The sequence below is a fragment of the Xiphophorus maculatus genome, chromosome 14 (assembly GCF_002775205.1).
Source record: "Xiphophorus maculatus strain JP 163 A chromosome 14, X_maculatus-5.0-male, whole genome shotgun sequence".
In the NCBI taxonomy this organism is placed as follows: Eukaryota; Metazoa; Chordata; class Actinopteri; order Cyprinodontiformes; family Poeciliidae; genus Xiphophorus; species Xiphophorus maculatus.
This window is the reverse complement of record NC_036456.1, coordinates 24,750,367-24,763,702: the sequence shown is the minus strand read 5'-3', so window position 1 is coordinate 24,763,702 and position 13,336 is coordinate 24,750,367. Positions and strand designations below refer to the sequence as shown.

At 36.9% G+C, this 13,336-nt stretch overlaps 1 protein-coding gene across 1 annotated transcript; it reads left to right on the top strand.

The window, feature by feature from the left end:
- Positions 1-1,545: 1,545 nt before the first annotated feature.
- Positions 1,546-12,955, top strand: LOC102218387. The gene is made up of 22 exons (XM_023345778.1): positions 1,546-1,583; positions 1,776-1,878; positions 2,868-3,317; positions 3,405-3,668; positions 4,051-4,308; positions 5,247-5,338; positions 5,478-5,702; positions 6,698-6,772; positions 7,022-7,118; positions 7,230-7,356; positions 7,465-7,705; positions 7,809-7,965; positions 8,606-8,690; positions 8,806-8,868; positions 9,568-9,770; positions 9,851-9,982; positions 10,070-10,257; positions 10,409-10,557; positions 11,027-11,266; positions 11,352-11,514; positions 11,899-12,002; positions 12,609-12,955. The coding sequence occupies exons 2-21, from the start codon at positions 1,833-1,835 to the stop codon at positions 11,992-11,994; spliced, it is 3,351 nt and encodes a 1,116-aa protein (XP_023201546.1). The 5' UTR covers positions 1,546-1,583; positions 1,776-1,832; the 3' UTR covers positions 11,995-12,002; positions 12,609-12,955.
- The last annotated feature ends 381 nt before the right edge of the window (positions 12,956-13,336 follow it).

Sequence of the window (13,336 nt, the reverse complement as noted above, 5' to 3'; positions counted from 1 at the left end):
AATTAGAAAAAGAGAGAAAAAAATAGATTTGTCAAGTGAAAATGATCATAACATTAAATAGATTTTAATCTGGAGAGACTCAGATGGAGAAAAAACAACAGTTAGAAAGTTTTATTTGACTTGAGGTTCTTGAGGAGACATGCATGCCGAGAATCGCCGTGAGCTTGGATGAACAGCTCAGGGCGGAGCTCAGGGTAGCCTTCTCCCCCAGGGCAAAGACTCTGATGGTGGAGTGAAGCCTGGAAGGATGAGGGTGGAGACGGGGAGGAGGTGGGGCGAAGCAAAGCAGGTGGATCCATGCATGTTTGGCATTAGGAAGGTTTCTGGAGTGATGATTGGCTGAATTGGAGTGACAACTTGCTGCTGATTGGATGAGGCGAAGGCATGACACATGTATGATGCAGGTAGGCGGACAGAGTCTCCCAGCTTGAATTTACGCCTATTTTTCATTTCAATTTATGAGTATTAATTGATTTTTTTATGTAACAGGTTCTAGACCAAACAATGAAACAAATCCATTTTATACCCAGATTAAAAGAGGAGTCATGGAAACATGTCAGTAGCTGGAAGCAGGTCATGAACAAGACATTTTCTGTATCATAATTAGATGAAACTATATTTTGTTAAGCAGAAAGTGTCCTGTTTGTGCTTGTAGTTGTGCTGACCTGGAAGCAGTCATAAACCAGCAGAACTGAGAGCAGCAAATCGCAGAATAAACACAACGTACTAGACAGTGAAGCACACACGCCGCCATTATTGGCATGCTTGTATTCCTGTCATCAAGACATTGTTTTGACTTATATTCATTAATAAAACTTAACCAAAACTGTAACTTATACTCAGTTCATATCTGAACTCTAATCCAAATCCCAAACCGTGACAACTGAGCTTCTTGGAAGATGTGTTTGTTTTTAGGAAACGGATGATGCCTGCCTGTGGTTCAAGGAAAACAAGGACGTATTTCCTGGAATTACAGGCGTTATTACACTCCATGTTTAAACTTCTGTCTCTCCACTGACACTCTGCAAATTGTGGTTTTTACTTTGTGGGTCACAGGTAAACAAAGTAATTGAGAACTTTAACAGTTGCCTCATATAGAGTTTTTTTTTCCCATTATACTTCCTTGTGTATTCTGAAAACACCCATAGCAATAATGCAAATGAATAAATCAATCAATCAAAAAAAGACCTCAGAACGGAAAACCTATTTTTTGTGCATTCTTTTTTTCTAATGAAGAACAATTCAAAAATTGTGTTAAAGATACATGAAAAACAGCATTGTGTCTCTGGAACAAAAAAAACTGTTGCAACAAATTAAAGAAAAGTAATATGCAAAAAATGTTATTTTATTTTCAGTTTTATGACAAATACACTAAAACTTGAATTAATTTTAAATGGAGTACATGCAAAAATTGTATGTTTTCTTTTCTTCCAGTTGTGTAACATAAAACTACTTTTTTCCACAGAGATAACAACCCATCCTGGGTGTGGACAGAACTCAGGTGAGCATAAAAGGATGCAGAAAGAAACAGAGAACTGAGATGAAGACAGAACTCCAGCTGCAGCAGACAACCTTCAAAACATGTAAGAAACGTCGTCTTAAACCTGTTATGGGTCACAGCTTTTGTCTACTGTGGTTTTATTTTAATTATCTTTTTGTCCAAGTTTAAGAGCAACATCACTGTTTATATTTACAGTTTGAACTCTTGTATTTACCCTTGTTTCTGATAACCATAATCCTAAATGTCATTTTTTTTGTATTTATTTCTAAACCAGAGAAAAACTTTGGGAGAATTTGAACCAACGGTGTCGGTTGTCTGGTCAGCCTCCAAGATGCTTCGCCTTCTGCTGCTCCTGTGTGTTTGTGTCACAGTGACAGGCATGTAAACACACATCATTTTATTCTTGGAATAAAAAAAAAAAACACTTTGTGTTTCTTTTATTATTGTACTTAGTTTGGTTACAATTTAGACTCCAAGGTTTCTTTTTTGTTAATATCTGAAATTATTGTTAATGGAAATTCACTCCCACATTCTTTTTGGAGATTTGTTTTGTTTCTTCTCTTTATGCTTCTCTGCTACGGTATTTTAAAATACTCTCTGCAAAACTACAAAAATGAAATAAAAATAAACAAATGTATCTTGTGCTGGTTTTATTAGATCTCATCTGTTGACCATGCAGTCCTGTTGAACAGGCTGAAGGTTCTGGCTGGTATCTGTGGCTCAGCTTTGGACTGACTCACCTCATGTTTATCTCACAGGACATCCTGCATTAAGACAGACAGCTTTTCTTCTGATTGTGCCCCCTTAACTTGTGTGGTGCCACAAGGCTCAGTTTTGGGTCCACTTTTGTTTTTCTTTTATATTATTCCTCTTGCTGGCATTATTCAGTCCTTTTCAGATCTCTTATCACATTTACACGGATGACGTTCGATTGTATTTTTCATTTCGACCGCATCAGCTGGACATGTTGGCCATCCTTGTCCAATGTTTGTCCAGTATCAGTGACTGGCTCTCCAGCAACTTTCTGGTTCTAAACACCAGTATGACAGAAACTATTATTATGATGATGATTATGGTGATTATTATTATGCACAGAATAATTTCTAGATCATGTTTTTCAATGCTATTGGAGCCGTTTTTGGCAAACTGAGGCTACAGTAGATTATAGAGCAGGATTATTTATTATAATCGGAGAAAAATCATGCAAAGTAACTGAAAACAACAAGAGAATAAGTAAGGATCAAATAAATGTGACAATGGAAAACAGTTCATTTAACATTTTAGGAGAAATTCAGGTCATGTTGTTAAAATGCAATTCAATCTCTGAGGTTTGTTTTTTATTGATCATGATTTCTATGCCTCATAGGACAAGCTCTGTCTTGTGCCGTGGTAGGTTGTCCTGCTGGACTGGACTGCATCAACGTAAATGGAGTTCTGCAGTGTGTCGATCCCTGCTCCCGTTACACTGAACTGCGTGACGAGTGGCGCTCAATAAATAGCCAAGACCAGAGCAATTTGAAGTGTGACCAGAATGTAAATTGGGATGGCTGGTATCGATTTTACCTCAGTCAGAAAAGTGCTTCTATTCCAGAAAATTGTGTAGAAAAAAACCGATGTGGAACTCATGCTCCTTTGTACATAACAGAGCCTCATCCCACACAGACCAATGAAATCGTAACTCGCACTGTGTGTAATCACTGGGAATCTTCCTGTTGCTATTTTCCCTCACACACCATAAAAGTCAAGCTCTGCCCTGGAAACTTTTACGTTTACAAACTTGCAAAACCATCAGTTTGCCACCTTGCATATTGTGCAGGTACTGCTCCATCACCACTGTTACCATTCAATCTTTCTCTACAACCCACAAAATGTTGATATCATTTTGTTACGTTGTTTTTTCCAGAAATAGTTTCTCGGAATGTGTTTGACATTAAAGCAATAAGCCAAACTGAGTCCAGCATCGTTCTACAGTGGAGCAGATTAAACAACATTATCAGCTTTATCATCCAGTATAACGGTAGAGAGATACCAGTCGGAGCACCGAGTGGAAATGGAGCCGTAACGGTCACAGTTTCTTCCCTCACAGCAGCAACTAACTACATATTTACTGTTTTTGCTGTGGTTGGAAATGTCAGAGACCGTGGAGTCCAATTTACAGCTGCCACTGGTAAGATGTTTCACTTTACTTTTTGAAGGAAATAATAATAAAATTATTAGTACCCTCACTGCAAAGATGCAAAACCTTCCCAAGTGTTTTTGGTCTAGTGTAAATATGTGTTAGTACACCTGAAATAAGACAAAACCTTACTTATCAGTAACTTTTCAGCAAGATATACGAGTTTGATTCAAGTAAATAATTCCTTAAAATTGGGGGGGAAAAGTACTAGTTCCACTGGCAGATTATTTCACTTCTGACAAAACATTTTTGCCTAATTATAAGGTAAAATATAGTTGACGCTCACTTTATTCTCCACTTTATGAAATTAGACACCGTTACTCAGGCACAGTGAAATTTCCACCTTTAGTAAATTTCTAAACATTGTCTTCAGCTCCTCCAGATCCATCTGGCTTGGTGTCCCTGAATGAAACTGAGAGCAGTTTAGCTCTGCAGTGGAACAGAGTGAACAACGTCAAAAGCTTCGTTCTCCAGGTCAACGGTAACAAGACAAGAATCGATGCGCCAGCTGGAAATGGACCAGTAACTTACACCGTCTCGTCTCTTTCTGCTGAAACCAAATACACGTTCACTCTCTTCTCTGAGTTTGAGAACATCAGAAGTACTGGAATACAACTTATTGCTCAAACTGGTAAGATTTTAACGTTATTTGTTATTTTTAGGTAAGTCGTCAATTTTAAACTTGTTAAACGTCAACTATAATCCCAAAAGAAGAAAAATTCTTAAAACCAAAGATATTCTGTCAAACATCTCCAACCTGAACCCAGAATGAACAGTATTATTTACAGGCTAATGGTGAGATTGAAAAACACATTGACTGTGATTTTTGAAATCAAAGAATACATGGAGAAATCTGCAAACAGAGAGCAGGTTATTTATCCACAGAAATATTATTGATAATGTATTTTAATTTCTAAATGTCAGTAAAACATCACACCAGTCCTGAATAGGCTGTGTGAAAAACTACAGAGCGTATAAAATTTGAATTATATGAAAATAAAGAAAACCAACAATTTTACTATTAAACACTAAACTTTATGTCTTAGAAATAATTATATTAGATAATATTTATAGCGTATTGCTTGTGCTTTTATTGAACTATTTTGTGACCCATATCTTCAAAGGAAGCCCAATAGAGTCATACTTTGTTGCCCGATCAACCCAGCATGCTGTAAAAAAGAAAATAAAATTCTCATTTTTTATTTGCATTAAATTGTTTGGCACATTTTCTTCTGCTTGTAAAAAATGTAAATGAAATACTATATTAGTCTAAGTATTAAGTACTTAGACTAATAAATAAAATCATGCAAAAAATGCATCATTTTGAAAAACAAAACATTTTTGTTGTCTGGATTTATTCAAAAACAGAAAAAGTTTTTTGTTTGTTTTTTAACTGGTGCGATCCACATTACATATCCCTTAATTTTGCCAGTTAAAGAAAATCTTTAAATTATATTGTTAATCCGTGGAAGCCACTGAGGAGGAGCTAAAATTAAAATATCGTTCTCATTAATATTCCTCTACTTAACATCCTGCATTTAACAGTATTTATGTTTTCATGTTTTGCAGGTGCTGCTGCGGAGAAATTTGATAAAGCTACAAAGTTCAACCTCACCTTGTGTCCGATATCTTTCTATCAAAATGTTTACCAGAAGGTTTATGTAAGTAAAATGGAGCCACATGTTTCTGAATACATGCTCAGGAGTCCCATTAGTTTTTAATCTTTATTTTTAGCATTAAAAATTCAGTACATGTAGAAAACATGGCAGCTTTTTAAAGTGGTGTGTTTGTTTTTAACAGGTGAACTTCACCAATAAGAACTTTGCGATCTGTTTCAACGGTTTCTATAACTCTGACAGCAACGACGACTGCATTATTGGACCTAAACCTGACTCTGGCCAGGCCAAATTCATCATAAGGGAAAAAGATTCTTCATATGAAGCTCAAAGCAAAGCAGCAGTGAAAACCATCAGGAGCAGCATGACGTGCTCTGTGCATTTTGACATGATGTTCATGAACAAAGCTGTAAATATAACACATTTAATTTGAGCTCTTCTTGATGCTTACGAGATTTGTAAATAAACAGATTAGTCACATATTGACCCTTTTGCAATATGTGACATGGCGTTTGGACGTCCATCCGCCATGATGGACGTCCAAACGCAGCTCCTGTAAAGCCTATCAAAAAACGACATCTGATCGCCTAATATCGCTCTTATTTAGTTGATTTCGCTTTAACAATAGACGCGGTCAGCTGCAAATACGAGGGTGAAAACCTAACTTGTAATTTTATTACATAACTTAATGAGGAAAGATGCGATGGATAGCAGCTGTCAGTCATAATGACCGTCAGTCATAATGACCGTCAGCTCGGTGTAATCCGTGTAATCGCGGATTTGCAGCGAACAGTTTTTACAAGGTGATGAGATTAAAGTTCATATACTTTATAAGTAAGAAGTTTGTCATGTAACTATGTATGTTTACTAAGTATGATTAGAAAGATGATATCCAATATCGCATTATGGAGAAAGGTACCTGTCTAACAATTAGTAACCATGGAGACAGTGCCCCACCGTCAGGTTAGCCTAGCTTGTATGGAAAAAACTGGCTAGCATCTCGTCTTTTGTCCATTTTAAGGCTTCTTCTGACTGAGGGGAAACGCTGTTTATGACGTAGTGGCATAAATCATGTGGTGTGAATTCAGGCGAAGTCGGTAATTTGATCAGCACGTCAGGAGGGAGGAGGTACGGCTCGGTTTCTAAGCTAGCTGCTTCAAAATGTCTGTAAATCCCGCCGTCTATGAGCCCCAACCAGGTGTGTTACGTTCACTGACAGATTAGCTCGACTGGAACCAGAAGAAGCCACGAATAAACAATTTCAGTCGCTCTGTTCAATATTCACGATCCTCGTTTCCAACGTCCAGCGTAGTTTCAAAGGATCCATGTGAAATCCCTGAAAAATCTAGTACTTCACTTTTGATAACTTTTTTATTTTTTGCCTCTTTTTGTCTTGTAACTAAGGTAAAACTGAACCTCCTCAGTTTTGGGAAGCAAACAGCTCTGCATTTCAGTTCTGTCTCCAGTGAGGCAAAAGTGGTGAGTATTTTTATTATTATTTTGTTTTCACGTGTGTATTTACTATAAATCGCTTATTCTAAGAGTAGAAATTGGTTTTGAAAGCAATATTGTGAATAAAAGGCTAAAATTAAAACCACCTTTACTTTCTCTGCTGCATTTTGCAAGGTAAAGTTTAGCTATTTAAATGGTAATCTGTTGCTCTTGTTCCAAGTAATCTCTGTTATGCTCTTTGTTTATAACAATAACTAAATGTTTACTACCGTATAGATGGCGGATGTAGCAGTTGAGGGTAAGCTAGTTGGGTCTGTGTCTCTCGGGTCGGCTGACTCTGGGTTTGCAGACATCAGTGGATGCAGAATCTCAGGTTGGTGAACTAATCATTTTTTTCCTGTTCTGTTAAGCATTAGTGACATTTGAAAGAGAAATATTGGGATCTTTAAGACGGGCAACACAAAAGTCTTCCTTTTGTCTTCAGGTGTTGGGATTTTACCTAATTCAACAGCCTATTTTGAAAAAACCTGCAGAAACTTCATCTGCAGCATCGACAGATCTGTCACATCAACCGGCTGTGGTGAGCAGGAGGAATGTGACGGAAGCGGCAGGTGAACACACACACGCACACACACACACATTCTGGTTTCTGGTTTAGACAGAAAGCTATGGTTTGTTGTTAATTTTGTTATTAATCTGCCTGTTTATTTTTCCATCAGATGTTTTAAGAACCAAATCTGCACCGTGACCGGCCCCACTGTCATCGACTTCCAAGGTCAGCAGAGCTCTGTAAAGGACCGGTGTGTGTACTCGCTGGTGTCAGACTCATCCAGCGGGTTTGAAGTGCTGGCTAACTTCCAGGAACGCCGCCGTAGAGATGTGAGCTTCCTGGACAGTGTGAGCCTTCGACCTGCTGGCTCAGAGGTTTACTTTCACCTGGAACAAGGTGGCAGGATTAAGGTAATTCCATGAAAGGTGGATTCGCAATTCCTACACACTGCTTCCCTTCATCGCATAGATTCTCATTTTATGACTAATAATCTTCCTACTTTGTTGCACTCAGATAAACGAGACATTGTTGACCCTAAAAAGTCCAGTCCAGCAGTTTAAGGACATTTCATTAAGCAAGGACAAAAATGGACTCACAGCAACGTCTTTGTTCTCTGGGCTCAAAATGTCGGCGTTGTTTGATGGCTACACTGCACAGATCCACATGAGAGGTAGGAATAAACAAGGCAGCAATGAACTGATTATTATTCTTCAACTTTTTAACGTCTGGTTTTTCTCTGTGGACTCCTGCCATAAATATGAATAAGAAAAACAAACAGACAAGGTAAAAATACAAAATGAGAAGATGGGCACAAAGACAAGCTATTAACGTTAAAGATTGAAAAAGAAATATACATTTATTGTCTTTTTTTTATTTAGTTGAATTTGATGGTACAGTAATTCATTTGCTAATTATTTGGGGCATGCAATTTATTTCTAAAGCTATTTATTTATGATCTTTATTTGTTCTGTATATATTTTTAGTAATGCCAGGATTAGATATATATTAATTCATTCTATTCATAAAGAAAAATAGGCAATAAATCCATCTCTAGACATGCAAAACAGGACATAAGACTTAAAGCTGTAATTGAGGTTTACTCAGGAAGGTTGACTATTAAAAAGCTTTTTCATGTGAAAATTGAAAAATTACAATGTATTTATTAACAAACACATTGAAAATCCAACATTTGTTTAAGTCAGTAGAAACAATTCTGCAGTTGTCAAAATTCAGCTATAAGATGTAGACTGAAAGAAATTTAGTGGCCTGTTTTCATGCAGCTTTCACTAATATTGTCTGTAAACTTTCAGTACCTGTTGGATCAGCGATGAAGGGTCTGTGTGTTGACTCCAGAAATATGTCAAGTGTGAAGCTTCTTGACATCAGCTCTCCAAGGTACAACGTTATCATGAAAAGATAACCAAATACAATTATTTTGAACTCAAAACCATTCCCTCAAAAAACAGGAAGTTGACTTGTTAAGGTTTTTTCTGTTTTTTTGTTTTGCTAGCTGTGAAAGGCAGTATGAAGACCCTGTGGACAGTCAAATAGACCGCAAACTGATCAGTGAACAGTGAGTAGATTTATTTCTCCTACCAAATACAGATCTGTGTTATACTGTGTAGTTTGCATTGTATATGGCAGGGATGTCAAATTCATTTTCATTTTGAATTGCATCAGGAATGTTCTTAAAGGGCCGGTAGTGCCAGAATTTATTGATAAAACCCATTAGCAAACTGTTGAAATATTTATAAAAAGCTGTCTCTGCATTTGATCTTCTTAAAATTAAATATTGAACATCTTTTGAAACTGATCAGTCCATCAGGGTTTTTACGGTTGTTTCTGTGATTTTTTTTATTTATTAATTTTTTTCTTTGCAATCAGAATCACAGATTTTGTGGCGCTAATTTAGAAGTATTTGCAAGAAACATATTACTTAATATTTGCGCCATACTGATCTCAGACAATAACTTGACATCAAGCCTGAGGCAGCAGTACCAGAAAGAAATACTGCCACCTGCAGGTGGGAGTTAGCACCAATTAAATCCAATGTATATGACCAATGTTTTGTTGAAAATTTGCAATATTTTCACAGCTATGCATTAACACAATAAAATTGAGGAACTGTTAATTGTGCCTGAATTTCTGCAATTGTAAAATCACAAAAAAATGGAGGGACTAATTGATGTAATTTGGCATTTCTGACACTGTATAGAATAAATAAAAATGTGAGAATGTTTAACGTTTTTATCTTTGTGTGTGTGTAAAAAAGATGTAACCTGTTGAGGGCCGCCCCGTTTTCCTCCTGCAACAAAAACATCGACCCGACTCCCTACATCAGCGCCTGCAACAAGACTCTGTGTGAATATTCTTCAGCTGATGGTCTGGGCTGTCAGTTCCTGTGGGCGTACGCCACAGCCTGCAAGCTAAAGAGCAACATAACACTGGACAGATGGTGGTCAGATGCAGGCTGCTGTGAGAGAATCACAACTTTACTGCAACGTTTCTACAGCCTGCATGCTGTCAGAATAACATTTGGTTTTGGTTCTCTGCAGCCGAGCCTCAGGCGCTTTGTCAGGACAAGCTCTGCAGCGATCATGAGTTCTGTGGCAGGAAACACAGCGGGAAGACTGGCTGCCTCTGCAGAGCTCTGTTTGCCTCCAAATACAAACTTTCTGGCACTCTGGGTAAGAAACCTCTGAGAAATACACAACTCTACCAAGTCTTTGGAAAAAGACGGAAATAAGAGATGCTAAAGATATTTTCATTTCCAGGTGAGCCGGCTGTGTGTAGGAAGAACTCTGGTTCAATCACTCTGGTTGGATGTCTGCTGGAGGAAAAAGGCGTCAACTACTCAGTCCTACACCTGAATGACCGGAGCTGCAGGGGCGTGATGGACCAGGAGAACCACATGGTGACCTTCAGCTTCGACAGCAGCAACACCTGCGGGACGGAGATCATGGTGGGATCTTACACTCATCCTGTTATTCTTATCGCAGAGCTTTGTGCGTTTCTTGCATTTTTCTCATCCATTATTTTCAGTAAAATCACAAAAAAGTAGAAAAGCAGAAATAACTGATGCTTTTTTCTCTAATGAACGTTTGATTCTGCAGAATAATGGAAGTTGGATAAACTACAAGAACACCATCATAACCCAGAACAGTTCTGATGTCGTCACTCGCCACGATCAAGTCTTCATCGACTTCTCCTGCTACCACACTCAACCCGACATAAAGATCGTGGCCTTAAAAATTAAAGATAAGTGTGTGACTGATTTTGTTTCAGCCATGATGAAAATTTGTTCAGCTGATTTCACTGCAAAAATGCAAAACACAAAAGTTTGCACCAGTTACTAGTGCAAATATTTTAGTACACTGGAAATAAGACAAAACTTGAGAGTAACCTTTCAGCGAAATATAAGAGCTGGTTTAAGTCAATAATCCTTACATTTTGATAAAAAGTACTAGTTTTATTGGCAGATTATTTCACTTTTAACTTGGAAAAATGTGTTGTTATATGTGGAATAATCTGCCAGTCTTGATACTTTTCCATCAATATTAAGGAATTATTCATTTAAAACAAGCTCCTATAGTTTGCTGAAAAGTTACTTGTAAGTTAGTTTTGTCTTATTTCACGTCTACAAAGACATTTGCATTAGAAAAGACCAAAAATAGTCGGTAAGATTTTGTGTTTTCTCAGTTTAATAAGCTCACATGCCGGTTGGTTTGCAGCTCTGTGGTCCAGCACATCAGGTCTGGAGAATGGAGCTACTCTGTGTCGATGAAAGTATACGAGGACGGTGCCTACACCCGGGCTGTAAACTCTGGTGTTCTGCTGAACCAGAAGATATGGGTGGAGCTGAAGACGGACGGGCTGGATGCGAAAACCATCGCCGTGGTGATGGACTCATGCTGGGCAACCAGCAAGGAATCACACGACGTCAAACCAAGATATGACCTGATTATAGATGGGTGAGGCGCCAACTATCAGTCATAACCATAAGAATGTTCAGATTGGGTTATAAGACTCACATGAACTGGTTTTTCTTCTTCCCAGCTGTGCTGACCCGAATGACGGGACAGTGGAGGTGGAGGGAAACGGAGCGGGAACCTCCACCTACTTCTCCTTCAACATGTTTGAGTTTTCTGGGAACTCTGGTGACGTTTATCTGCACTGCAAGATCCAGCTGTGTCCTAAACAGGAGAACAACTGCATCCCGGTGCACACTTTAGAAAACTTCATTAACAACTGGTGCTGTCAGATTATGTTAAAAACCATAATCAGATGAATCACACGCTACACTGCAAAAACACAAAATCTTACAAAGGATTTGTGGCCTAGTTTCTAGTGCAGAAATGTTAAAACACATGAAGTAAGACAAAACTTGAAAGTAACTTTTCTGCGAGACAGAGTTAGGTTTCATTACATATGTAGATTTGGTTTTCTTTATCAAGACTTTAAATGCTTCTGAAGAAGATGGATGTTTTTTTCAATATAAAACTTAGTTTTGGAAGGAATAAATCTTAGAAAAACACTGTATGTAAATATGTAGTGCTGATCTGCAAAATAGTAAATGTTGTGTTTTTTTGTGTTTAAATTCCAGGATTGCTACAATGAACCTATAGGAGAACGAAGATCTGTTAGATCACCAAAGACAAATACATATCCAGCCATCATCAGCATGGCCTGGGTTCATTAGGCTGCAACGTGGGTTTGTTTTTATAACTACTGTCATAAAAGTTTCAGTAGCTGATCGTGCCAAATTAAATAAACTTTAAAATAAAGTTTTTATTTATTTGTTAAATATTTGTTGGGCAAGTAATTCAATAATCAAGATATTTATTTATTTATTTATTTATGTTTGCATTTTTAATCTCCACAGAAATGGTTCATCATATTGCAGAACAGGAAAAGGTTTTTTAACCTTTCTGAAAGGAAATTAGTTCCATTAGATTTCATTTAGATAAGAGGATACCAGATATATATTAAAATATTTTTATCTTTTTTCTTATTCTTTACAATCAAGCACAATAAAAGTATTGTAGCTGTAATGTAAAAAAAAATAATAATTCCAAAAATTTGTTTGAATGTCCTAATTGGCTGAAATCATGTTTTATATTTGTTCAGATTTTTACCTGTTATGTGTTTTTTATTTTCAATCTTTGCTCTGAGATTCATGGCTAATCAAAAACTCACATTTACCAGTTGTGATAAACGAAGCAGAAGCTAAAGAACTAAATCGACACTAAACAATAGAGAAAAAGTCTTTGCAGAGGAAGAACGTGTGACTCTGATATTTAATTGTTTCCTCAGGTGGTTTCCATGTGAAACTGGACCGATGGACCGACTGCCGACCTTTACGATGATTCCTGACATCAATCCGGATCCACAGATGGGATGTTTGGAAATCTGGGATTATTTCTCACTTTTTGATGCTTTATCATCTAATATCTTGAGAGGGAATTGGTTTTTAGTACAATTAATGTGGGGACTGGGAAAAAGTCAATCATAGCTTAATCCTGAAATTGTTTTTTCATAGATGTGAATTAATTAGATGAAGGGAAGCATGAGGACTGCATTTGATTATAACTTTATATTTTTAAATTGAATTGACTTCTTTAAAAAAAATACTGACATTAATCTTTTTTCTTTCACTTTTCTAGCAATAAAAATACAAAAAAAAATAATAAAATGTGGTATAAAAATGTTGTTTTCATCTTTTCTTTTTACTTAACCAGTCTGATGTTGTTGATTTTTCTGGATTTAAATGATAGAATAAGAGAGACAACAGGTGCATATTTAACTGCACACTTTCAGTAATTTATACAATAAGGTTCTTCAGTGAAACAAAAAGAACCTTTATGAAAAAATGTTACTCATTCACCCTAATGTCTGAAACGTTGTACATGTTTTACATTTTCTTGAAATCTGTTTGTGGATTACCAGGCACATCTACAAATACTCAGCTATGTTTTCAAAAATTAAATTTCTTTATAAATACACACTTAATAAATGATGCAATGCACATCTGTGACCAATAG